Below are 27,634 nucleotides of genomic sequence, written 5' to 3' on the forward strand. Positions count from 1 at the left end.
CTCTTGCTGTGGTCCACCTATTTGTTTACTAGTTTAATGTTCTCCATAGCGCCACCCGGTGGCGCCGAATTGACATAGCACCATTTAAAGGAACGACGGAGAACTGACTCGTTAATTATAAATACAGAGCATGTTTTTAAAGCAGGACAGTCGTTATCTTCTGTGCTTCACACTGAGCCACTAGCACCACGCTGGACCTGCTGCCCTCTGGACGTGAACTGGGGCGTTACTGTATTTTGTTCCCGTGTTGGCGTGCTGGGAGCGTGATGCCACATCTCCCTGCTGCTGGGCTGTGAGAGGTTTTCTGGGGTGGGCGGAGCTTGTGAGCTGCACCCGATCATGTGCAGGAGACACCTGGAGAACTGAGAGGGAAAGAGAGGTAGAAGGAAAATCCATGCATGCCTGATATTAACCACATGATAATCTTTAGGGGAAAAAAGAACTTCAGACCATCTCTTACACACGCTATGAGGGGGATTTTAGACTTTCAGAAAACATTTGGACAATAAGTCCAAATGGGAACAGGAATTTTGTCTAATTATTTGTCCAGTATGGGGGCTTTATTGTATGAGGGTTTTATTTTAGTTCAACTACTGTGGATTTGTTGTGCTTAATTCAATTTTATATAAATTTTTACTAGTTTCACTGTTAGTTTCGGTACTTCTAATTATTATCACCTGGAGGACATCTTCTCAGGGGTTCCACATTTTTATTTTAGTTGCAAGTTTCAGTTAGTTTTCATTTTTATTTCAGTTAACTTAAATGTTTTCACACCTGCTTTTAGTTTGTATACTAACCTTGAAGGCAGAACAATGCATTTAGGCATGTAGACATGATCAAGACAACTTGGTGAAGTTCAAACCGAGGATCAGAATGAAGAAAAAAAGTGACTAGCCAGATAGGTTAGTCTGAGTATTTCAGAAACTGCTGATCTGCTGGGATTTTCCTGCCCAACCATCTGCACGGTTTACAGTGAATGGGCCAAAAACAGGAGGTCCCTGAGCTTCACTCCTCTGGGTGAAAATGCCTTGTTGATGTCAGAGGTCAGAGAAGAAAGATTGGAAGCAGTCTAAAGGTGCAGCAATTTGAATCGTTTCATCAATTAAATGTAGAAGTGCATCACGTCAAACCTTGAAGCAGGTGAGCTACTGAGTGTCACTACTGTCATCTAAGAACAGGAAACCGAAGCAACAGTTCACAGGCACTCACTAAAATTGAAGAACAGAAAACTGGAAATGGGAAATTTGATGTAAACATGAAAGCATGAATCCAGCCTGCCTTGTATCAACATTTCAGGCCGGTTAGTGTTGGTGTAATGATGTGGGGGATATTTTCTCAGCACGCTTTGGGCCCCTTAGTATCAACTGGGCACTGTTTAAATGATACAGCCTCCCTGAATATTGCTGCTGACCATGTCCATCACTTTATGATTGGAGGTGTTTGCATTTTAAAATGTTTTCCAATGAATATTTTTATTTTTGTTTTTAATGAAAATGATTTCAAATAGTCAGGTATCGGAGTTGCTGCTGATGAAAGTTGGTGTCATTTTAATCTGGAGGAGTTTTTCCTGTTTTCTTACCTGGCTGTTCAACACCACGTAAATAAAGGGGTTGATGACGGTGCTGGTTTTTGCCAACAGTGAGGGGATTAAACTGGCGGCAGGCGGCACTAAGCCCAGCCTTCCAAATGAAGCCAGCATTGCCACAACTCCGTATGGCATCCAGCACAATAGGTAGCCTGTCACCATGGTGACCACCATCAGAAGGACACGGCCTTCTCTCCAGTCAGGGTGGGTTGAGTTAATCCCTGTGACCTGCAGACACCCACACTTCTTTTAAACACACCGGCAGATGCACAGAGGTGAGAGCCAGATTTCAAACATTACGCAGAGGTCAAAGGTGAAGCTACGAGCTTACCTGCCTTGCCACTGCTCGTACAGCGAGGAGGATCTTCCCGTAGCAGAAGAACATGAGCACCAGCGGCAGGAGGAGGCAGAAGACGAACAGACAGCTGACATAAGAGCGAGCCGTGGCTGTGCGCTGGTGCCACTGGACCGAGCAGGTGGTGCCAGGACCCTCCAGCCCATAGCTGCACCGCAACACAGGATGAACAGTAAGTTACTGTCTTCCTTCATCACACAAAACAGAAACAAGCAGCTCGCAAATAGACAAAAGGGTTGCACAGAGCAGGAAAATATCTTGTTTTTTAAAATATGTACACATTTTAAATACTTCTGTTGTGAAAAACACGAAAAATGCCAGTTTTAATGAGGTTGATTTAATGTTTTAATTTTTTTAAAGATGTCCTTTTTTGGCTTTCCTGACATATCTGTACTGTTAGAGTGTTGGATGCATATAAAACACGGCCAAATTTCCAAATAATGAGGTCAGCATATGTGCAAATACTCTCTGTGAGCCAAAACGAGCAGATATCCTTAACGTTGTCATCTCAGGCACACAGCCCTGACCGTAAAGTCCCACCAGCTCAGTGTTTAAACCTGTTTTTAATAAATGACAGTCAATCAGAAATAAACTGGCTTAAAGGGAAGTGAAGGCACTGCACTAAAGTCCAGCATGACATACATAAATCCACTCAGTCAAAGAATGAAAACATGGAGCTGCTTTTTTGTGAAATAAAATCACACGGATATGGATTGAAAGCAAAACTCAGAATTTGTGGCTACTGAGGTAGCTGCCTGGACCGAGCACTTAAGTTGCAGTTTATATCCATGCCAGACCACAGCTGACCTTTAATATAAAAACCTAAAAATAAATTTTTAAAACATTTAAAAAAGAAAGATGAAAAATCAGCTTCCTGTTACCCAAATGTTCAATTCAATGCAAATATTCTCAGTTATACACGTCACTTGCTTAACCAGAGAGAAACATATATTAGAGACACACAGCTGCAACAAAAAAGTGTGCTCAAGTCATGAGAGAGCTTGTGTCTTTAATCATCTTTAGGCATTTAAACAATGAACTACAATGAGCCAGAGCTCTCTAATGACCTAACATTTCTCAGCCTTTGATCTCATTGTTAAAGCAGTGAACAGACTGGTTCTTATTTAGTGTTTTTCAGCTCTACTTGAGCACTCAAAGCCCTTTAATATAATATTCACTCTGATGACATCGGGAAACAGGGTTCAGTATCTTGAAGGATACATTGGCACACAGACTAGAGCAGCCAGAAATTGAACCACCAACCTTCTGATTATCACTCTGCCTCTATTTCTGCCAGCTGTAGTGGTTCATTATTTTGTAAATCACAGACTTTTCTCTGAGGTCTGGAATATTTCAGGTTGGCTGACCTGCTCCAGCCCAGCAGTGGCGGCACTGTCCACACCAGCGAATAGAGCCAGGAGGCTGCGACGGCGAGCCAGGCCCTGCGGTACTGACAGGAGTCCGACTGCTGCTTGCAGAGCAGCACAGAGTAGCGTTCAAAGGACAGGAGAGCCAGAGACACTAGAGACACGATCCCTGCCATAGAGAGACGTCAGGTGAAAGAGCAGCAGTGATCAAACAGGATGCTGATGCATTCTTATTTTTCATAACCAGAGTAGCAGAAACATTTCAAGATAAAATAATTTTATAAAAACATTTTACAAACTATACCCAACAGGATCCAAAGAAGCCTCGTTGTGGGTTTTTTCTTATTTGGATCTTCGTTAGTTTTTTAATGGAATAGTGAAGAATAAAAAATATAAACTACAATAGTGTTCAAAAACTGCCTTTTATGCTACGCTCTCCTTTCCCAGAGTAAAACTGGGCTTCATTAACCTCACTCACCGAAGAGAGCATTGGAGAAGCCATACCACTTGCACCCGTAGGAACCTGTCAGCCACCTGCCACGTACGCTGGCGGAAAAACTGAGGGATGTGCCAAAGATGCAAACGAGCATGTCGCTGATGCTGATGTTGACGAGAAGCAGGTTGGCCGGAGTCCTCAGCCCAGAAAAACGTGAGAACACCAGGAGCACCAGAAAGTTGCCGAAGAACCCCAGAACCAGGACGAACCCAAGAAAGACGGCTGCCGCGGTGTGACCTGCTTGGCTCAGGGCACCGGGGATGTGCTCTGTGCTGAGGTTGTTGTGCTGTGGGTGGGTCACCATGGCAATGAGTAGAAAGACAAAGCAAAGGCGTATGGAGGTATCCTCTTAGAGAAGTAGTTAAACTGAATTCATTGGAGGCATTAGTAGGAAATACATCTACAAGATGTCTGCAAAAGCTTAAATACTCAAGGGGAGTGGGCAGAATGGGGGAGTTGGGGGGGAGATTTGTCTTTTTCTCATACATTATGGATATGAGTTGTATGAGTTGCTGCCAGTTTATTATTTCTTCAAATGAAAACACTGAATACTGTCAAAGAAGAACTTAAACTAAACAAGGAAATACTAAGATGGGCCCGTTTTCCTATTCTTTTTTTTTTTGGTAGATTAAAAAGTGAAGAGCACTTCTATGAAAGGCAACGAATCAATCAAAAGAAGAGATGTCTTTATTTTGTTCTGTTAGAGGCTAATACTTTGTTAAGAACCAGATTGGGGACCTAAATATCTCTGCCAGCTTATCAATAATATAAGCTTTGGCTCACTCAGATGCTGAGCCAGGAACACACTCGGGTCCAAAAAATTCAAGTGAAGCCTGTCAGTGGGAGAACTCTTGGAGGAGAATCCAAGGAAAATGCAAAAACTGGGGAGGTTTGAAGAGGCTGTGCAGAAGGCGGCCAGGCGGTGGAAAAAACTGGTGAACAGGGGAGAAGATGAGGGCAGGCAGGTGACTGGCAGCAGAAGAAAGGTTACTCCCGAAGGAACTGGAACTAAAGGCTAAGCATGCAGAAATGATTCTGGAGCAAAGTATGGAGACAAGCTGGGCTAACACTAAGACCTGGATGCTGGGTTACAAGCTTCTGTGATGCTCTGCAGCAGGATGTGGAGCAGGGCTGCTGTGGAAAAGAAGTGGCGCTAGGAAGTGATGAAGGGTGAGGGTTGAGAGTGGGCATCATTCTGGACGGAAGAATGAAGAAATGACAGGAGATCTGCGGGCGGGAGATCAGCTGACAGATTTAAACATTATTTTTCTCCTGTAAATATAAAAAAAATCATACAGGATGCTGTGTACTTTAATTAAATAATATTTACATCATTTTTAAACTAATTTAGAGCTGACATTATTAGTTATGGAATAATTCAAGCCAGGGGCGGAGCGTGGGGGTGGCTTACGGGGCTTAAGCCCGGGTTGTTTTGTCAGAAGCCCGGGGTATTTTGGAGTGTAATTTTTTCATAGTTAGATGCCTGGCTGACAACTGTATAAAACAAAAAGTACACACAATATTCGAAGCACATAGTGCACACTGTGGGAATTTACGACTGTGCGTGAATCCCCCCCTGATATTGGTATGATCCAAGCTCAGGCACTAAGCGACTGAGCGAGGGGGCGGGGGGAGCTGCTGCCCGTGAGTGCGCTGTTGGAGAAACGGAGCCAGCCATACCAAGGAGAGCTTAAGTTTGAGCAGGTACCAAAGCAAATCATTCGTACCGTACAAATAATGTAAATATGACGGTGCATCACGAAAGATTGATATCAAACTGATCACTTGACCAATATTATTTTACTCGCTCTTCAAGTGAATCAACAAATGGCGAAATGAAAAGCCGAACAAATGCTATTTTTTAGAGAGTCTTAGCTTACGTGTGTTTATTTCATATTTTCAGTTCTTACCCTCCCCGACTAAATCGGTTTCAGTTATGTACTGAAATATAAGAATGGACATTAGAGGGTTCTTTCAAAGAAAAAACTCAGGTAAATGTTATTTTATATATTATGCTTTGTATGGTGTTCAGTATATTTCTATGCAAAACAAGAGGGATTTCAGTACACAGCAGGATATTCACATTTGTAACCAGATATTTACATACACTTTAGGGAGAAAACATAAAACATTTTTACTGTACAACATCAATTTAGAGTAAACTTTTGTTTTAGATAAATATTGAAATATATTTTGAATTAGTTAAATGTCAGAATAAAAAGAGACAGAGCTTCTATTTTTTTATCACTTTCATTAAATTTAGGAGTACATGTACACTAAGTTTATTGTTAATTAATAAGAAAACTCCAGACGATTCCATTCTGAGCTGAAGAAGCTTCTGATTGGTTAGTAGAGTCCATGTGAGTAAATTGGTGGCACAGCTGTGGATGCATATAAGGCAAAACACAGAGCCTGTTTCTGTGACATGGGAAAATCAAGAGATGTCAACCAAAACACCAGGAAAAGAATCGTGGAGCTCCATAAGTGTGGCTCAAGTTTGAATACAATTTGGTGCCATTTGCAATTAAAAAACACAGACAGTTTCTCTCTTTACTCTTAAAGTTAACAAATATGTTTTTATATTTATCAATCTAAAAAAATAAACATTTAGTCTGATTTGATGTTACAATTAAAAAAGTGTTTGTGTTTTGATCTGAAGAGTTTGTAAATATCTGGTTTCAACTGTATATTTGATGATTGTCAGCACAAAGAGGGAGAGAGAGGAGCAGAGATTGAGATGGAGAATGAGGACAGAACAGAGATGAACAAGAGCAGGTGAGACACACATGTTAGTCAAATGGTTGCTTACTAAAAGTATCACTGTATCATAGGTACTCATGTATCTCGTACCTAGTGTTTCTTTTTAGGTTTGCTATTTTTCAAATTCTATATTTATTAAGTTCTGCAGGCTTGTTTGCACAACAAGGCTAAATAATTATATAAACTTTTCTCAATCTAAATATTGTACTTTGGTAGAATTAAATAAATAAGTGTAGTGCAGGTCTATGATGATTTTTAGTGCTACTATCATCTAGTTCTGATTGTGGTTATGTCTTGGTTAAGTCCTCAGTAATCCTGCTTTTGAACTGTTGTAGTCCTGTTTTAATTCTGGATCAGTTCTGGGTCTGGTTGAATTGGGGTTTAGTCCCTGTGTCTTGATACAGCCCCGACTTCGTTCTGTCTTGCTGCTCAATTAAAAAACTAGTTTAAGGTGTCCTGCATGTGTGATATATATATTTCCCTATATGAAGTCATTCTTTTTTGAACAAAACTCAAAACAGAGCCTATTAATCTTTCAGTCATTTCTACACCCCCCCCCCCCCCCCCCCCCCCTCAAAAAAAAAAAAAAAAAAAATCCCACATGCATACTACCCTTTAGGGCTAAGCCCCGGGTGTTTCAAATGTCTGGCTCCTCCTCTGATTCAAGCCAACAGCTCTCACTCAAAAGTCGAACTTAGGCCTATAAGATCACTTTGATGCAGTACTACACTTTAACCACTGGAGGGAGCATTTTCTAATGGATGAAAGTTCCGTTAAAACGTCATCTTCGGGTCTTCAGACTATAGATAAAACAAACCTTAACTCTACAGAAATGCTTATATTGTTATTTGAATCAGGCTAATTTAATTAACTATTACATTTTTATATTTGTTTATAAAATGATATAATCAGTGTTGGGAAGGTTACTTTTAAAATGTATTCCATTACAGAATACAGAATACATGCCCCAAAATGTATTCTGTAACGTATTCTGTTACGTTACTCAATGACAGTAACGTATTCTGAATACTTTGGATTACTTAATATATTATCGTGCTTTTTACAACAACGTGAATGTACTATTGCTGTGTGATTTATTACTATTACTGAAGGTCCGCGACTCCGAACTGTAGTAAAGGGACCTCTGACTAATACGGCGGGGTCCCTGTCGGCTCGTAGCCGAAAAATAGCTTTACTTTGTTGTGTGGGTCAATTTTTCTTGCGAAAGACAGAGGCAGGCGTTGAAAGGCTGCTCCAACGGAACTTATTGTTTTCGGAGGAAAACACGAACACGGTGTACAGTCGAGTCTTAATAGCTTACTTACAACTGGGCTCGTCAGGCACTCTTCTTGGCTGAAGTGGTTATTATTATATTTACATGCTTCCAGCTCCCGTTTTTCCTCGATGACAACTCATACCTTTCTACTCCCCTTTTTCTCCCTCCTCGCGCTCACAGACCCATAACGGGTATGGCAGTCCATTCTCCCTGCAACACGGACTACACTGCCCATGATGCTACATTCTTTAGAGCTATGCTTGTAGCATTCTGCCTGTTAGCTTAGCACAACAACAACAACAACGAAAAGGCGCTCTCTCACCCAGGAAACACACAGTCGCAGAGAGAGAGAGCGTCGCCCTGTAACCATGGCAACCGTAACGCTGCCGCCTGGAACAACAGAACGTAGCTGTCAAACAAAACCCAAACAGTCCTGACCCGCGACAAAATGAAACGGGAAAGTACCGCAGTGTAATCCATTTATTTCAACAAAGTAACTGTATTCTGAATACCACCTTTTTAAACGGTAACTGTAACGGAATACAGTTACTCATATTTTGTATTTTAAATACGTAACGGCGGTACATGTATTCCGTTACTCCCCAACACTGGATATAATTTGCAGTGATGACGGGAAGAGCCTATCCTTGTCTTTCCTGGTGGTGGTATTCTCTGTGTCAGTTAAACACAGTGTTGTTGGACGTGTAGTTTTACTTGTAGTTATAGTGTGTCTTCTGCAGTCCTTTCCACTCAGACTTGTATTTTGTAACTCACTGGAGCTGTTTACAGATTTGTAAAGGATATTGTGATTTTGGTCCAGTGCTCCCAGTTTAAAGTGTTTCTTTTTCTCCATGTAGATTCTGTTCATGCTCTTTAGTGTATTACCTGATATATGGGATGTGGAAAACATCACTTTTGTCTATTTCTAATTATGCTTATTTGAATTTATGTTGTTCTACACAAGCACCCAGGTACACGCTTTATTCATCCCAACGCAGGGGAAATTGTTATTACAGCTTTTAGAATGAAGTTAAAAACAACAAACATAAAACAAAAAGTATAAAAGAGAAAAGGTGTTTTTTTTAATTGAATAAATTAATACTCACAATATGACAAAACAGATACCTTTATAAGATAAAAAAAATTAACACTACAAAGAAAAAAATAGCATAAATAAAAGAAAATACAAATGTTAGATAATCATACACTTTCTAATATGACCAAAGACTGTGAAATGGATATGTGTATAGTTCTTGTAATTCTGGTGTGTATTGTGCATGCATTTTTTCTAATTTTTATATTTTAGTTATTTATTTATTTTCATTTTAACTGTATGCACTGCTCACAGAGATACTCCAAATTTCACTGAACACAGGTAAAATGACAAATAATAGCATTCTATTCTATTCTATTCTATTCTATTCTATTCTATAACAAGGTAAACTAAAAATATGTAAAATTCAGAAAAGTAAAAACTGAATTTATATTAAAGTGACCACAATAACAGTATATTCATCTATTTTCTTATTTTGTTTAACAGTATATATGAAATACAAAGTGGTAAAACTTTACATCTATATAGTTATAGATAGTATATAATATATGTGTTATTATACATATAGTTCTCTTACTTATAAAGATATAATTCATAAGAGATTAAATAACTGAATATTTTTGTGTTTTTTCATCAAAAAGGAATACACAATTTTGAATAAATTACTTACTAATAAAAAAAATACTTGACTCGTTTTTTCTTATATAAAAATGCCGTTTAACATATGAAAATACGAATAAATGAGAAATACATTATTTATACCATCAGCTAAACCCGAATTATCCCGCACAGGCCAAACATCCCCAGGCTGAAGTGTCCTATAGCAAGGCACTGTCTGTTTACTATATGCAGAAAAACAAAAGCAAACAAATAAAACGAGTCTTCCGTTCTCGTTTGACATAAAAAGCACGTGATTCAATCCGCAAGCGATGCGTGGATCCCGACGCGCCGGTGACGTCGACAGAGAACGACGTTTCCGTAGCAACTGGGGCCGGTCCGTTATAACTGCAGCGGTCGCTTACAACCGGAGCTGATCGAGGAGTGACTGGGGGGGAAGAGTGTCGTCGGTAACCGGACACCCACCTCTGGCTCGCGGCGGGGGGGTGTAGAGACACGGGGGCGACGTAGTATCGAGGCGGCGAAGCCCGCAGCTGTGCGCGGAGATGCTGAACATGTGGAAAGTCAGAGAGCTGGTGGACAAAGCGTGAGTACCGATGAGCAGGTGGAGTTAAACCGCTAAGTGGCTTCTGAGCTAAGCGGTTAGCCGGGCGGCTCGAGCCGGGCAGCATCAGCAGCTTTTAGTGCTGTGACGTCACGGCGGTAGCCCTCAGCTGTTAGCGTCGACTAGCTGGCTAGCTGCCAATCTCTAACATTGATGCTTTGAATATAGATGTGTTTTTTTTGTTGTTTCTTTTTTAAAGCTCTGTCTCTACCCACGTTGCTTAAAAATAACTAAAGTCAGGAGGGGAAAAGCGCGGTGCTATAAACCGGAGATGTATTTGTCTCACATCCAGAGAAAATGCTATCCTATTAGCTAATTTTGCTAGCATCGCTAAGCCCAGGTCGGGTATGTTATGAATGTTTCTATGCGTGCTGCTGCAGAATCACGCCCTGTCCCACCCTACAGTAGTGCCCGCTATCCTTAATGGGCCTTCATGATTCAATATAATATATAGAGAAAGCTAAGCAGTAATCATGGGCATGTAACTGGTCGAATAAATGTATGTGGGCAGTAAATTTTTCCATTGCCTCGAGAAGCTACATCAGTCTGAGGAGGCCCATGTCCCCGTGGTCCAAACAACAAAGCTTGTTAGCCACTAAAACGACATGATCCAGGACCTAATGCTGGTGCTGCAGCCTGCCACATTGTACTGTTTGAACAGTAGATTACGCATGCTTCTTTGTGGTGTCTATTGTTGTATGCACAATGTGCTGCATAATGTGTACAGTCTCTGCACTGCAAGAACAACAGCTTCCTGTCACCTCAGGTCTCACAGAGAAACTGGGTTAGCTTTAGCGAGTTACCCACACTGCCTCAAATCTGTAAACGAAAATTGAGTTTCAAGTTTACTGAGATTATGTAGGTCAGAGAGTAAACCAACTTTTTTTGAAAAGGTCCTTTCATTCATCTTTGGCTTATTCTCAAATCATCATATTTTCAGAACATTTTCTGCTCAACCACCGCTAATTTGGCTTAAATTACACGAAAGCTCGAATTTTATCTTTATATCTTAATTAGCCAATACTTGGATATCTTTTATATATCCATCCCAAAAAAAATTATCCTGATCCGTTATTTTATGGTAAGATAGTGAAAACTTCAGCTGTTTATATTTAATAGTTTTTGATATATTTGTTGGTAAATACTAATTTCAAAGTGAGGGAAGAAAAACATGGTGGATTGAGTTGACTATTATACTTTACAAGACATATTTCAAAAGTCTTTCAAATGTGAAGGTAAGATTTCACATTCAACCATTATTATCTCCAAACAGTAGATGATAAAATTGGAGGTAAATCTGTGGTCAAGCTGAAGGCCCACAGTGATTTGAGATGGATCGCAGATCTAAACAGAACCTATAATAAACCAGCCTAAATAAAGTAAATACAATTGTCAAAAAATTGTCTCATAAGGTTAAAAATTATACAAAAGGAGCTAAATGTCAAGGCCAAAGTGGCATCTGGATAATTCTAATTTTTAAGAAGATTTTAAGAAGAGCAGATATAAAGAAGCAGCCTAGGCAGAAATTTCAGCAGAGCTTTAGATAGAGAGATGGACAACAGCTCCCACCAGCTGTTGGTTGTACCTGGCTGGGCATAGTGAATGGCCTTTATTGATCTGCCTCAATAGAGCTGGCAGTTGTGGCTTTCCTTTTAAAAGTCAGGGTGACCTATAACTCTTGCTGTCTGTCTGTATCGCATCTACTGACAATATTACAGCTGAATCTTCCTCTAGCTGGGAAAGTGGCTGAGCTATGAAGGCAGAGATAGAGGAAAGGTTAAAAAAAAAAAGAAGAAGAAGAAGAGAAAACAAGCAGCTGCTTAGGAATCGAGAAGCGATAAGAGTGTTGAAGATCAGGAAGCAGGAAATAAAGACTATGATAAGGAAGAGAATGAGTGGTGCTTTAAGCTGATGTTCTTTGTCTGTGTTTATTTGCAAAACCAAGCTGTGTCCATTAAAAATGCAACATACACACATGCACACAAGCACAACAGTTCAAACAACCACAGCAGCAGGTGAGCCCTGAAATACAAAGAGGGCAGGAAACAGGCATTGTTTTGCCTTTTTTTTTTTTTTTTTTTTTTTTTTTTTTTCTTCACACACACACACACACACACACACACACACACACACACACACACACACACACACACTTTACTTTCCCACATCTCCCTTTTTGTCTCGAGAATCTGAAGTGCAGCGGTCAGGCTTTTACAAAGTTCATTCATTATTCAGTGAACTGGGATTCTTGTTATCAGAGAAACATTTGTTTCATTCTATTTAACTCTCTTGTATCCTGCATGAATATATGCATGACTTTAGCCATTTAATTTGTTGTTCTTGTTTCTTTTTGTTGATTCACCTGTGCTTGAAAATGATTTATCAATTGCTCATGAAGATGATGTGCCATATATTTGTGTCAACAGCACCAATGTGGTGATGAACTACTCAGAAATCGAGTCCAAGGTGAGAGAGGCCACCAATGATGACCCCTGGGGACCCTCTGGACAACTAATGGGAGAAATAGCCAAGTAGGTCATGTATTCACTCAGAGAGTGAGCGTATGTGTAGTGTAATCTGTGTAAATGACTTGCCTGCATTTGGTTTCTAAGCTTTTTAATGCTGTTTATTGTTTTTTGTATTTGTAGATCTACCTTCATGTATGAGCAGTTCCCAGAGGTGATGAACATGCTGTGGACCAGGATGCTGAAGGACAACAAAAAGAACTGGAGACGAGTCTACAAGGTACTGTTGGATTATTGTTGTGTACAAACCTGACTGAGGCAATTTTGGTCTCATGTCCTATAGGTGTTTTTTTTTTGTTTGTTTGTTTGTTTGTTTTAAATCTGACATACTGGTTTACTTATATTTTTGAACACTGTCTGCTGTCAGACTTCATATGAAGAAAATGAACTTAAGCCTCAGTCACGCAGCTGTGGAGATTAGTTTGTGTTTAAGATTTTTAGAAAGAGGAAAGGGAACTTTAACACACTCTGAATTTGAGCATTTTTAGGAAACATTATTTCTCACTAACATCAACCAAATCTGACTCTTAATTTTTATTTAAGAAAAAATAAAATTTTCATCCTGTTTTCGCTTACTTCTATCTCTCTTTTTTTTTTTTTTCTTTTTTTTTTTACCAGGCCTTACTGCTGCTGGCCTACCTGATCAGGAATGGCTCTGAAAGGGTCGTCACCAGTGCCAGAGAACACATTTACGACCTGAGATCTCTAGAAAACTACCACTTCATTGGTGTGTGTCTAAATGAATTTAATTGTTCTTTGTGGTCCAAAGTCTTCTTAATGTTCTGTGAATTTGAGCTGTGATGTGGTTATGTCTAAAAGAAATCTAGCATTTAGCTTCCAAGACATTGACCCGGGTGGCTGACTCTGGAAGAAAGGTTACAGTGTTGCTCAAAGTACTGTTGATAATAAATGTCACAGCTGTCCAGGTAATTGTCTTGTTTTCATTTCTGTGTTGCATGTGTCTTCTGTGTCCAGATGAGAGTGGTAAAGATCAGGGTATTAATGTGCGTCAAAAGGTGAAGGAGATGGTGGAGTTCATCCAGGATGATGACAGATTAAGAGAAGAGAGGAAGAAGGCCAAGAAGAACAAGGATAAATACATTGGCGTCTCCTCTGACAGTATGGGCGGAGGAGGGGGCAGCTTTAAGAACTGTAAGTAATGTGCTGGGTTTTCTTTGACAGCCCAACTAATAACATAACTTTCCCCATCCAAAAATTTGTAAGGAGATTGTACAAAGCACAGTAGACTTGATTTTATTTTATTTATGAAAATGTTAAACCAGCGTTACCTGTATTATCTTTTTATTTATTTATTTATTTTTTTATTGCTGTTAATTAATTCATTAACTTGTATTTGAGTTTGTCTTTTATTGATTAGGTAGACACTATACACCTATCTACTTCTATATCTCATATAAATAGTATAGATACTATGCATGTGCAGTTAGGTTTATACTAGTGGTACCAAAGACTGTTCATCCTTTGTTTGATTCGTATGAAACTGAATCATCTCCAGTTCTGTCATCTTTCCCTTCAGCTAATGAGTTGGATCGGAATAAATGGGATGAAGACTGGGATAAAAGCAGAGGATCTTTCCCTTTTAGTGAGAAGCTCGGAGAGATCAGTGATAAGATTGGCAGCACCATTGATGACACTCTGAACAAGTTCAGGAAGAAGGAACGAGATGACTCGCCTGACAGAATTAGGTAAACATGCATTCTGGAATAATAATAATGAAAACTGATCTGTGCATGATTGCGGGGTTTAAGCTGCAGAAGATGTTATCACAGTAGCCAACTGAGTGCTCATAATAAATAAACAAAAATGAATGCATGGTCACCCACACATTGAACATCAAATGGTTTAATGTTTAAACCACCGGGACCTGGATTACTCATCCAACCAATAATGTGCACCGACATACAGTTATAGCACAATAACAACGAAACCAAAGAAAAATCTCCTGAGCGCTTATACATCCTTCTTGTGGTTGCCATAGTGACAATGAGGAGGACCGAGCATCAAGAAACGGTAGGCAGGAAGCACTCGAGTTCAAGGATGAGGAGGAAACAGTCACAACAAAGAGCATTCAGATCACACAAGCAACTGAAACCACCACCACCACCACACGGAAGCGCACCGTGGCAGCAACCAACAAGACCCTGGACCTGGGTGCTGCAGCCAACTATACTGGAGACAAGAGCCCAGAGGAGAAGGTATTTGCACATGCTCCTTACCAGATGTGTTAGAGTTTCAGTGTACTTGCACATGTGGACACTTTCCTCCTGCATTCTCTCTAGCCATCAAGCAGGCAGTCTTCCAGCAGTGGCCTGGCTGACCTGCTTGTGATCGACCCTTTATCCAATCAGAGCACTACAACAGGTAAATGAAAACTGCTTTTGTCACTTTTTTTTTTCTAGAATTTTGTATGAGTCAGTTTTTGTGTTGATATCTCCAGGTGGCAGTTCAAACCTCATTGGTGGTTTTGCAGACTTCTCATCTCCTGCAGCTTCTGCCAGCCTCCCGACCTCCACCGGTAAACCTTATTTTAGTGCTGGCTTCATACTGTAGAATAATACTCTTGACGTTTACTACCACTTATCATAGGCATAAATGTCTTGGTAATTTTTTTATTTTTATTTATTTTTCTTGTTCTTTGAACTGTTCTTTTTCCAGGGTGAAATTATTTTAAACCAGTCATCTTTAATGACTGGAAAAAAAACAGGAGCTGGGTGCACGAGTTAAATTAATTTAGAATTTTCTCTAATATAAACAGGATCAAAAGTTATATGCACAAATATATCCATACACCCCAACTCATACACCTAAACAGAAAAATGAGTACAGTTGTGGGATTCAGGAGGTGGGGGAACACTAAGATCTGTTGTAGTCACTTAGCATGGCAAAAAGAATCACAACTCAATTTTTGTTGTGAGCTCTAGTAAATTATTTATTTACTGGATTTATTTACATATTTAATTATGTATTTATTTATTTTTTTAAAGTTTGCAGGCTGTGATCAGCTCACCTGCTGCTCTTTGTGGATTTACAAAACTGAATTTAACAATATGTAAGCAAATGTCTCATATGCTAACTCGGCGGCTTTACATTTCCTACTGTGACACTATACTGTAGATTATCTTTTAACTAGACCATATACAGTTGGTATTTAGTGAATTAATTGAAGCTTGTACAGCTTAAATGTAGATTGATCTATTATGCTTTATGTAGCCGAATACCGACATCCGCACCGTAGCCACTGTGCACCAGTGCAACTTAGAATTCACCACAGGTACAAGCTGTAAGCTTGCTGCAGGCTAACTTATTTATCCTGCACAAAACTACCCAGTATTTTCATGCAATGTTTGAATAATGCAAAGTTGGTATAAAAGTAAACATTTGTCAGAAATACAAATACTCAAGTAAAGTATGGATACCTGAAAATTCCACTTAAGGACGGTAATGAAGTATTTGTACTTCATTAATTCCCACATTTGGTTTGGGATCATTGTCTTGTTGGAACAACCAACTGTGTCTATGTTTTAACCATCCATCTATGGATTTGAGGTGAAGTTGAAGAATTTGCAGGTAGTCCTCCTCTCTTAGTTCAGTTTTTGCAATGTACCACCCAAACAGCCCCAGAGCATGATGCTACCACCACCATGCTTAACAGTTGGTACAGTGTTCTTGGGTCTGAAAGCCTAACGTTTACTCCTCCAAACATAACTCTTTCTGTTATGGCCAATCTGTACTTCATGTCCATAAAACCTTTTTCTAGGCTTTTGGCTTGGTCATGTAGGCAGCTGGAAATTTCACTTGAGCTTGAAGGTGTCGATTTTGGAGCAGGGGCTTTTTTCTTAGTTAACAGCCACTGCCCATTGCGAGGTAAAACTCGCTTCACTGTGGACAGTGACCCTGGAGTTTCAGCAGTCATTTAACATTTATGCTGAACAATCATTTGACCCTGGAAAAACGGACTGTCAAAGAAATCATTATAAGCCCAAAATTACTGTGATATTTGTGCCCTTGAGTGGATGTAAACTTTGGACTATACTTTTATGTAGACTTTTTTCTTTTTTTGAGAATGTATATTTAGTAACACATTTTTAAAGAAGGATGCAGTAAAGGAGTGGAGCAGCTCCTGTCAATATGTTACAACTAAACGTACCTTTGCCGTCCAATTGGCAGCTGCTGCATCATCCAATGGAAATGGAGAATTTGGGGACTGGAATGCCTTCTCTGCCAGTCCTCCAGCATCATCTAGTTCTGGTCCCTCCCAACCTGTCGCTGACTTGTTTGGCAGCGTTCAGTCACCCACAGCCCCGACCTCCAGTACCACCTCTATTCCACCTTCTGCTGAGCTTTTGGACTTGATGAGTGGAGTTAACAATCAAATAACCAGTCCACATACAACACTTAGTGCCTCTCAGAGCCTGACGTTCTCTCTGGGAGGGGTGACACCCGGTGCTTCTGGTGGTTTACCCACCATGCCCCTCTCTCGTTCTCAACAGGTAGGTGCAGTAACAAGGTGGTCTCATTTTTCTCATGAAATAAAATAACTAAATAAATAAAAATTGGGGGAGGGCACTTCAGTTGAGAATGTACATTTTCAATTATTATACATATCACTATATTTATTTTTGTATTGTGTAAAGAAAACATTTTTATTTGTTTTTCAGAGTTTGGGAGCCATGTCATCTCAGCCACCCATAGGACAACAGCAGAAGGTTGGCGTTGGAGGTCAGGGAACATTAGGGTCAACCTGGTCTGACCCCTCTGTCAACATCAGCTTGGACTTCCTTTCAGCAGGCTTCAACCCCACTAAGACGCCACCCACACTCAACAATATCATCCAGCAGCAAGGTATGTGTGTATTACACAGTATGAGGAAACAAATAAGGATTTTAATTGATGCACATTACAGATTTAGTGTAATGGCAAAGTCAAAAGACCTTTTGGATATTCAATACTGTAGAAAAGTTTAAGTAAAGTGAAGATGTTTTTAAATAATAATCCCCTGCATGAAGAGTTAATGTGCAATAAACAGAACGTTACAAAGTTGGTGTTCGTCCATAGACTTGCACTCATTTATTGAAAGTACTTGGCGTTCCAGAGAGGTTGCTCCTGTTGATGGTATGAAAGATGCATGTGGCTTTAAGGGTTAGAAATTGTCTGCATTCCTTTTAATGGCCAGCAGGGGTTGACTTTTAGTTCTAGAGCAGTCAATGGGAGGAAAAGCCCTCAGCTCCCTCACTCTGTGAGCTCAGTAAACCTAATTTCTGATGACTTTATGGGCTTAGTCGATAGTTTCGGTTCATCCAGAATAAAACATGAAGCCTCATGTAACTGTCTTATGTTGTTTGTCATTCTAAGAGTCAGAAAGGCAGTTTATCCCAGGTATGCTCATAGTCTAACAACTTACCAATCAAATTATTACTCAGATAGTGTAAGTCTTCAGTCAGATCCACGCTGTGCTCATCCCATTTGGTGTAAAACACAAAGATGGCAACCATTGAAACGCTCAGCTCAAGGCTTCCTAACTGGGCTTCATTAACCTTTGAGTGACCTCACACTACTTTGATGCTGGCTGTTATTGTTCTGGATATCTTCAGGAATGTGTCATAGTTGCTTCTGTCTCCTCATTATCCCTGTGATACTGACAGCATGGCTCTGTGAGACAAGGATCTGTTGCAGGTGTCATCCTTGTTGCTGAAAATAATTGTTACTCTGTATGTAGGGATGTTTAATTTTCTGCCAACTGCCCTAAGCTTTTGTGCTGTAATGTATATTGTTTAGAATGGGCCATCTAATGATCCAGTTATTAGATGTTATAATACTTTATAAGTTGTACACCAGAGAATATTGAGTAACTCTCCATATGTGTCCATGTAGGCGTGCCTCCCGTCAACCTGTTGGCCCAGAACTTCGGAGGACTGAACCTCAGCTCTCCGCCCCATGCGGCATCAATAAGACCACCAGCTAATCCTATGATGGTAGGCAACCCCATGACAATGGGCATGCCTGCAACAATGACAACTGGCATGCCTGGCTCCCTGGCCACAGGTATGCCAGCTTCAATGACCGCAGGTTTACAGGGTGGGATTCCTGTAAACCAAAGCATGATGGGAATGAACATGAACATGAATATGGGCATGTCTGCTCCAGTGATGATGGGCAGTATGGCTGGAATGGGAGTTCCAGCAGTAGGGATGGGCCTACCACACTCCATCACCCCAGCTGTGGTCCCACCCAAACAAGATGCCTTTGCTAACTTTGGCAGTTTTGGGAAATAAAGGTTTGTGTTTGTGTGCGTATGTGTGTGTTTGAGTGAGAGAGAGTTGTGTGCGGGTGTGCATGTCTGACTTGATGAGGGAGTGAATTATGAAAGGACTGCTGTACTCGAAGACAACCTTGCATGAGTCTCTTTTTCTGCTTCTGCTTCCTTTGGTGAAGTAATCATTCGTCACCCCAGTCTGCTGATACAGGGGGACGCAGGGGAAAGCACCCACTGGTGCTCCTCATCCAGCGGTAATTAGATGTATGAAATTCTCGGAAATGGAGAGAAGGTGTCATCACAAAGCCTCTAGTCATTACCTCCTTGTAGGGGGTAAAGTCTTCGTCTTTAACGGTTTCATATACAGTATTATTCACGGTGTATCTCTCTTCAGTACAGAAACACTGCAAAATCCTTCCATCTGTATCTGCTCAGAGAAATTAATCACTGCAGTGGACTCCAATAAAAATGGCATTACTGCCTTAACTTTTTATACCTGTGAAATCATGTTCTGTGTGGTTTCAACCAAATTCAGTAGCAGAATAGAATCTGTTCCATCATGCCAAGAGATACATTTTTCCTTCATCTCTTTCACACTGATGCTGTGTGAGCGCACTGCTAATCCTGCCTCAGTGACTTGAGAACCAGCCCAGATTTCAACAGGTTAAAGAAGCGAATATTACAGTGTTATGTAACAGAAGTTGTTTTAAAAAAACACAGACAATTTTTTTTCTTTTTTTTTTTTTTTTTCTTTTTTTTTGGACAGCTGCAGCAGTCTTTATTTTTTTTTTTTATTTCTTTGTGCATCAGTACCTGCACTCGTCTGCAGAAGAGAGGCACTTGTACCTCTGGAGTGTAGACAATTCTTAATCTCGCCCATCAAAGGGTAGAAACCTGAACATGTTGAGGTACCACTTGATGCTTATACTTATTCTTGAGCCATATGAGCGTGGATTAATTGCTTTCATGTTTTTTCTCTTTTTATCAGGCTTGTAGCTTTTCTCTATAATGGATGCTCAGTATGTGAATAACATGCCCTTCAAAAGACAACATAAACTAATATATCTACTGTAAAATACTCGGAGGAAATTTAAAGTTCATAACAGTCAGTTACTGTTAAAAGTGGCACTTGCCCTGTATTTATATTTTATTGTAGGTGCATCTGACATCTACAAGCCTCATTAAAAGGCTGTCAGTATTTTATTCAGAGTATTTTCCACTCCTATTTTCCCTTAGACCTCCTTGTGATTGTGTCATTTCTTTCTACATATTTCTGTTAGGTCTCTTCTGCTTTGCGTATGGACACCATATATGTATTGATTGCGGGAAAGGGCGGGGCCAATATTTACAAAACTGAAAACACAATCTGCAACATTTTTGTTTGAGTGAGACAATGCTGAATTTTTTGAGACGGCTGCCTGGTACATTTATTTAGAAAGTATTTTTGTCAACTCACACTTCACTTGGGGGTCTCTTGGTTGCTAAGAAAAAATCTGGCCTCACCTTTTGATACTTCATCTGCTTAGTTATCATAAATGGTTATGGAAGGTTTGGGGATCTTGAGTGGAGTTTGTGTGAGGTGTGTGTGTGTGTGTGTGTGCGTGCGTGCGTGCGTGTAGTTTTCTGTTTGATGTGCAGACACAGCTCAGCAGAACCTCTTGTCATGTTTTTGAGGCACTGCACTCCAAAAGACCAAATCTTTATTTTGTTACTCTTAAAAGAATAACACCATAGCTATTAGTTTAATATTTTATTAGTTGTAATTTTATGTTCATATGGGAGAGCTACTGATGATGTAATTTAGTTAACTGAAATCATGATTTTATTTTTTTTTTCTCAGTACAGCTCATTTAATTTGATTGTACCCTATATTTTCTGTAATTCATTCAACAATAAATTAAATGACAACATGAACCGAGAGTTTCCTTCTTTGTGTACTTATTATAGGCTAGTTTCTCTTTGTCTTTTTAAAAACACATTTTTGGTATTTAGATTTGGTATCTATGGGGGACATTGGTGAACTTGAGCAGTCTTCAGCAGTAGTTTTGTTTTTTCTTGAGCTTTTTATGTTTTGTTTTTGTTAAGCCAGTAAACACTACCATACCATCTTTATTCATAAAGCACTTTAACATAAAACCAGAGTTGTTTTGTTTTGTTTTGTTGTTTTTTGTTTTTTTTAAAAAGGTCAAATTGAGTCAACCCCTTAAAAGACAGCCAAATGCTTTAGCAAATAAATGTGTCTTAAGAGGAGTTTTATGCTCAGAAAGAGAAGAGGCCTGCCTAACGTGCAAGGGCAGATCATTCTAAAACTTTGGAACACTGACCCATGAATCATTCAAGCATAAAAAGGCAACTAACTCAAGAAATGAACCAGTGTCTATGCATAGCAGACAGCTTAGCAAAGGACAAGTGACAAAAAAATACTGACAATAACAGTTTGACAGACATAGAATGTTTTGTTTTTTTTTTTGTTTTTTTTTGTTTGTTTGTTTTTTGCACCAACAAGGTGATTCCCAAAGAGCTAAAAACCAACAACTTGGCATACCTCAGTATGGTAAACGGTGAGTTCTTAAGATTTGAGGAAAAGTTGGGAACCAAAGAAATGTTGTGCTTAATAAAATCCAGTAAAAACCTCAGACAGAACCATATCCACAGAGATGGATTTCATTGATCTGTCTACTGTTCACTGAAGCCTCATCAGAAATGGTTTCAGTGGTAAGTGAACTGGTTCTTACATAGTGCTATAAGAAAAGATTTTAATTCAATTCAATTTTATTTATATAGCGCCAAATCACAACAAAAGTCGCCTGAAGGCGTTATGGTGTGTTGAATCAAAATTTGAAATTTGATGTCCAAATCATCAATATGTACAGAGAAAGGAGGGAATTGAGGGAATTATGAACACAGAAATGTACCATCAGATTTAGGTCCACCTAACAATCTGTAAAGCATCTGATTGGCAACAACTACATTTTTTTTTAACATGACTTTGATCTCAAACACTGTCCCTGCAGTAAAAGCATATCTGAATAGAAAAAAACATAATAGAGCAATATCAGTCATAAATTGGCCTCCCCAGAGCCCAGACCTCAACATTACTGAAACGGTGTGGGATCGCATGGACAGAGAACAGAACAAAAGCCAGTCAACATCCAAAGAAGCGCTTTGAATTTCCTTCAAGAAGTTCGGAAAAGAGAGTTCAGTCTGTAACAAAGAATAAAGGTCGGTCCAAATATTCACTTTGAAGCTCATTAAAATTGTACAAACTCTGTTTTCCCCCCTTAAAACGGTATTTCCATGCATGTTAGCACATGTTGCAGTAATTCGTTACACCTGTTTCCAATTTTCCTGAAAATTAAATAAATAAAGGAATCAAGGGTCCCTCGAGACTCGAGACTTTTTCATAGTTCTGTACATTTCCAGACATGTTTGAAATAGTTTTTAACCTTATAACTTGCAGAATGGTGTAAAAGTAGCTATTTTTAATTATCGCATCATCTTTCTCTCTGTAAAACTCTTAAAACCCATTTTACAAACACATTAGCATTCAACGTTCAGATCTCGCGCTGCGTAACGTCCCCGTTTGGCAACTAACGGTTTTGAATTCGTTCACACGCAATTAAAAACACGCACAACACACAGAGACTCTTCCAAAATAATCGCTACAACAGTCTCACAATGGAAACCAACTCCAAAAGGATAAAACAAGAGGAAGAAGAGGCTGAAGAAGGTAGTTCTAGACACCCGTGGCTAAGTGTCAGCCCGGGTCAAGAGACCTTTCGCGATTGTCCAGTCAAAAAAGAGGGACACCAGAGCGGGATCAGCGGGCCAACTACTCCCAGAAACAAGACCAGTTTGGCCTCAGTTGAAAAAGGTAAGTTACGAGAGAAAAAGTATCCACCTCCAAATGAGTATCAAAAATTATGACGGGGCTAGGTTAGAAAAGGTGGTGAACGAATGATCCCTTTTCAGGTAACAATGGGATGTTTCAGGGTTGTGGAGTTGGTGGATATTTGAAGGAGGAACCCGACCACTTCGCCCGAACCTCGCCCACACAGGGAGATGATATTCCGGCTGTCTGTTTTACCATCCAACCAACAGAGGAAGGTATCATACGTAGTAGCTGTTAACATAGCCTGCTAAATCGTATTTGTATTAAATAAACGTGTATGCAGGAGTGTTTTCAGGACTTTTTCAATGTGATGGACCAGCACAAGGTATTGCGTGTCTTCTTATGAATAAAAAAAAATGAATAACTGTTTTAAAAAGTAGTGAAACAAGTATTTATAACTTTTAAGTGAAAGTATTACTAATACTACAAACAGTAATAATACAAGTACTAAGTAATAATACAAACTGTTTTAGTATCAGAATGTACTTGAACTATCTAAAGTAAAAGTACCACCATTTATTATACAGACCCATGTCCATGATATTGTTGGATCATAATTATTGATCCATTAATGTAAATGTCACTTTAAGTATAGTGGTAGGTAGAATCTATATTAACAACCCAACAAGGAATTAACCTCAATTATGATATACTAGGTGAAAAGTAACGGTATGTATGGAAGAATTTCAAGATCTTAACTTTTTAAGTGAAAACAGGAATCATTTATGAAATCAAAATCACAAACTCCTGGCCTTTCTGCATGTTATTACAGTATGATGCAAAAGTCTTTAGTCATCCCTCATTTTTATTATATTTTGCCAGAAAAAAGGAAATTAGGTGCAGCAATTTATTGAAACGTGCAGACATACATGGAACTACATAAGGGAAAAACTGAGTTTGTACAATTTCAGTGAGCTTAAAAGTCAATATTTGGTATGACCACCTTTATTCTGCAACACAGCCTGAACTCTCATAGCCAAGCTTTTCATATAATTTCTTTAAGTAGTCTTTGGGAATAGTTCAGGCATCTTGATGGACATCCAAAGGCCCTCTTTGGATGTTGGCTGCCTGTTTAGTTCTCTGTCAAATGATCCTACACTGCTTCAATAATACTGACATCTGGGTGCTAGTGAACATCCAAAGCGGGTGTAGGGAGGCCAGTCCATCAATTAAAGTGTTTGACTGTGTGTTTTTCTATCCAGGTATGCTTTTACTCTATTGGGAGTGTGTTTAAAGGTTAAAAAAAACATTCTAAAAATATTTATAAAAAATTCAAGAGAAAATTAACAAAAATTGCCAGTAATATAGTTACACAACGTTTATGTCTCCCACAGACATAAAGCAAATGCAGACTGGCAGAGACGCAACTGGACACATTAAACGGCCACTGAATGCTTTCATGGTGTGGACTCGCATACACCGCAAGGTCCTGCAGAAAACCATGACAAGAGGCAGTTTTAAAAACATTAGCATTCAGCTCGGGTTGGAGTGGTCCAAGCTTAGCAAGGAACAGAAGGAGCCCTACTTTCAAGTGGCTCATAAACTGAAAAACATCCATAGTCACCAATTTCCTGGTATGAAGCAAAAACCCTAGACTACATGATTGTAAACATTTATTGCAGAGTAAAAGTGGATCTGTTTTCCATTAACACTTGTCTTTGTTTCATCATGCCAGATTACGGGTATCAACCCAGAAAGAGGAAGCACAGAGAATATTTCAACCCAGTGAAATACACAGGACAGGAAGCTACACAGCACAGGGGGGAGCACCAGTCTAGTTTTCCCCCCTTTTTCCCACAAGAAAAGACAACACTGTGTTCAGTTCAGCCCACATGCCCGGTCCCCATCATATCTTCGGCACCCGCTGTCTCCTTCAAAGTGTACTATAATCCCTACTACCTACTACCTGTCCCCTATGTGTCCAGTCTGAGTTACCATATTGATTTAGCCAGGTAAAGAGAGAGCCACTTTCATGACACAGAAAACTCAGACTTTTAAGCACTACATAACTCACGAACACATTAATCTTGCGGCAATACACCAACAGCATAAACGTCACAGAGAAGTCCAATTCAGTGACACCGTTTATTGAGTTGAGACCTCGGAGACACGTGGAAATCGTTAATCATGGCAGCAGGCCTGTCGATCAAAGCGACCATGCCGCTAACTCCTGTATCCTGAGTTATCAAAAAGTTCCCACAAATCGATCCTTAGATCATAAGCCAGTTTTTCTATGAGGCTGTAAATATGCTTTTTAATGTCGCTTAGTTGGATATTTTAACATGGCTGTCTATGGCCATCAACTTGCTTTTGGAAGCAACCCCTAGTTACCACTAAAGGAAATGCATTTTTTTGCCTTCATTTTTCAGCACTATAGGGTTTCGACTTGATTAAGTCTTATATCAGTCAGGAGTTCTTATGTCAGGCAATTTATTTATTTTTAATCAACATATTGTACATTAGTGTTACACCAAGCAGCCACAACAAAAGACGCACGGACAGATGAAGTTTGATCCCTTGCATCTGTCTGAATGTAGTTTTGACATGTAGCAACTCCCCATAGCCCAACCTGATCAAGCACCCTCACCCAAACCAGTCACCACTTTTACCATCCTAGTAAGAGACAATGGTAGTGTGTGCAAAAGCTGCTCGCAAACAAGCTGCAGTTAGTGTTACTCATCCAGACACCCCAGGTCACCCAGCAGGTCCGTTATCATTGCTCTGGACAGGTCAGGGCTCTTTGGGCAATAGATGGTGCATAAATGTAATATTAGAGCTTTAACAGAATGTAAAGATTCTCATAGTTGGCAGTTACTGGACATTTTATTTCACTGTCACATTTTCTAATAATTACCTTTCCATGTCTTTATGTATGGCTTTTCTCTATATGTCCAAATCCAAGGAGCTCCATGGAAGAAGGGAGGGCTCACCACTGCATTCACCCGCAGACAGGCCAGATTGTTCCAGCCTCCCTCAGCGGGGAAACAGCGCAGCAGCCTAACAGCACTGAGAAAGTCCTCAGTGGTTCATTCACATTAGAGAGCCACACACAGCCCAGCATCCTCACCAATCAGCAGCTGTCTTCAAACAGAAACGAGGCGAACAAATCTGAGGGGGACATCGACGTGGTTGGACTGTTCTAGGAGATGTTCAGCACACACTGGCTGATTTGCATTTGAGCAAATCAAATATACATTTTTCGCATATTAATAGTTTATTCATTTTTATTCTACTTTTTGTTTAGCTGTTGTCATGTATTTAGAGCACTCCACAACACAAAAAGAAATTGTGCTTTTTTTTATTGCTACTGATGTAAACTAACAGCAGAAACACAGAATGAATGATGTTGACTGCACACATGCTTCAAACAGCAGTGTAATCTGCTGCAATTAGTAAATCAGCAATTCTTCTTGAAACATTTCATTATATACCTATTTCATTACATGAAAGCTCAATGTGCTTAACATAGAAGATAAAAACTACAATGTCTTAAGGCATTCCAAATAATAAAAGTAAAACCACTTTACAAAAAAATAATCTTAACGGTCACACATAAACACACAGCTGTTATAATGGACCTCAGGTCAGGCAGCTTGTTCCAAGGAATGGGACCACAATAACTGAAAGCCCTCTTGGCATACCTGGATGTGATTCTGGAAACAGTTTTTTACAGCCGCTAGGACACATTTCACAATACTTAGGTCACTTTCGCAAAACTCTTCACACAATTCTCCTAACTGACCTTCAGCTTGGCAAAGCAGTTCATTTCACATTCAAAATGCACTACAACTACCAAAACACTTTATTCAGGTCTCAAATAAACTCATTCTTCCAGAACACTAGCAAAGGTTGACAGCCGACAAACACACTTTGTCACCCACAAAACAATGACCTAAAAAACACTAAAAACATGTAGCATTACACAGTGTTTTCTTGTGTAAAACAAGGACACATCTCTGTTTATAATTTCAATATATGTTACTGGAATGAATCAGACATCATGCAGAATTCGTTACAGTTTTTGCTCGTTGCTTGAACACTATAAACCCATGCTTATACTAAAGTAACACAACTTGAAGCTTTTGTTACCATACCTCAAACACATGTACCCATACCTTAAACAAAAGTGCTGCTTTGCACTCTGGTTGGAATTATGCAACACACTTACTCCTTTATGCAACACACATGGTCCTGCATACTACACTCTATTTCATACATAAGACACTTCGTTCAAAAATGAAATTTCAGGGTGCCATTTGGAAAACACATGTATCCAAAATACAAAACACATCGGGTAATTGCAACCACTCAAATATACACCTGAAGGCACTTACTTGCAAAACTGAACACCAATTAGCCAACCACAAAAAGCCCTCAGTTTAGCCATTTCAAGAACTTTGCAAGCATGGATGGAGGGAGAGCAAGAGGAAGAGGAGGAGGAGGTCAAAGAGGCCATGCACGGACCCATATTTCTGATGATATAAGAGCAACTTTGGTGGACCATGTCATCAACCACGGCCTGACTATGAGGGAAGCTGGGCAGAGAGTCCACCCACATCTAAGCCGTTTCACAGTGGCATCTGTAATAAGAAAATTCCGACTAGAAAACAGGTCTGTCTTCATCTCACTGCCTTCTACTCTACTCAGATGGTTTTTATAGTACTGTTCTACAGTTACCATATCAAGTGTACAGGGTATTGCAGGGTGCTAATGCTCCTTTTGCAGCCAAAGTGGTAGTTTCTGTGAAACATACCATGATTACTTATATTGAAGTACAGTGTTGTACAGTGGATGATACAGTATATACAGTAAAGTACTGTAAGAAAAA

At 39.6% G+C, this 27,634-nt stretch overlaps 3 protein-coding genes across 6 annotated transcripts; 2 read left to right on the forward strand and 1 right to left on the reverse strand.

The window, feature by feature from the left end:
- Nucleotides 1-7: 7 nt before the first annotated feature.
- On the reverse strand, nt 8-8,354 carry LOC101476803 (pinopsin). Of its 2 annotated transcripts, none has more exons than XM_004550418.5 (6): nt 8,162-8,354; nt 3,786-4,089; nt 3,308-3,476; nt 1,917-2,088; nt 1,580-1,813; nt 8-362 (listed from the first exon to the last, which is right to left on the reverse strand). In XM_004550418.5, the coding sequence occupies exons 1-6, from the start codon at nt 8,207-8,209 to the stop codon at nt 168-170; spliced, it is 1,122 nt and encodes a 373-aa protein (XP_004550475.2). In that variant the 5' UTR covers nt 8,210-8,354; the 3' UTR covers nt 8-167. The 2 variants fall into 2 exon arrangements, with proteins under 2 accessions (XP_004550475.2, XP_076745410.1); XM_076889295.1 differs by having other exon boundaries at nt 7,889-8,354.
- A 1,477-nt stretch (nt 8,355-9,831) lies between these two features.
- Nucleotides 9,832-20,828, forward strand: LOC101482412 (clathrin interactor 1). The gene is made up of 12 exons (XM_004550252.3): nt 9,832-10,097; nt 12,542-12,646; nt 12,764-12,860; nt 13,259-13,367; nt 13,616-13,792; nt 14,178-14,346; nt 14,640-14,856; nt 14,941-15,022; nt 15,099-15,176; nt 16,829-17,151; nt 17,320-17,503; nt 18,533-20,828. The coding sequence occupies exons 1-12, from the start codon at nt 10,057-10,059 to the stop codon at nt 18,931-18,933; spliced, it is 1,983 nt and encodes a 660-aa protein (XP_004550309.1). The 5' UTR covers nt 9,832-10,056; the 3' UTR covers nt 18,934-20,828.
- Nucleotides 20,829-22,305: 1,477 nt separating this feature from the next.
- On the forward strand, nt 22,306-26,016 carry LOC101482697 (sex-determining region Y protein). Of its 3 annotated transcripts, none has more exons than XM_004550254.3 (5): nt 22,307-22,788; nt 22,887-23,021; nt 24,141-24,380; nt 24,482-24,686; nt 25,709-26,016. In XM_004550254.3, the coding sequence occupies exons 1-5, from the start codon at nt 22,593-22,595 to the stop codon at nt 25,947-25,949; spliced, it is 1,017 nt and encodes a 338-aa protein (XP_004550311.3). In that variant the 5' UTR covers nt 22,307-22,592; the 3' UTR covers nt 25,950-26,016. The 3 variants fall into 3 exon arrangements, with proteins under 3 accessions (XP_076745412.1, XP_004550311.3, XP_004550310.3); XM_004550253.3 differs by having other exon boundaries at nt 22,309-22,788; nt 24,482-24,758; XM_076889297.1 differs by lacking the exon at nt 24,141-24,380 and having other exon boundaries at nt 22,306-22,788; nt 24,482-24,758.
- The last annotated feature ends 1,618 nt before the right edge of the window (nt 26,017-27,634 follow it).

This window comes from Maylandia zebra, linkage group LG10, assembly GCF_041146795.1.
Source record: "Maylandia zebra isolate NMK-2024a linkage group LG10, Mzebra_GT3a, whole genome shotgun sequence".
Taxonomy (NCBI): domain Eukaryota; kingdom Metazoa; phylum Chordata; class Actinopteri; order Cichliformes; family Cichlidae; genus Maylandia; species Maylandia zebra.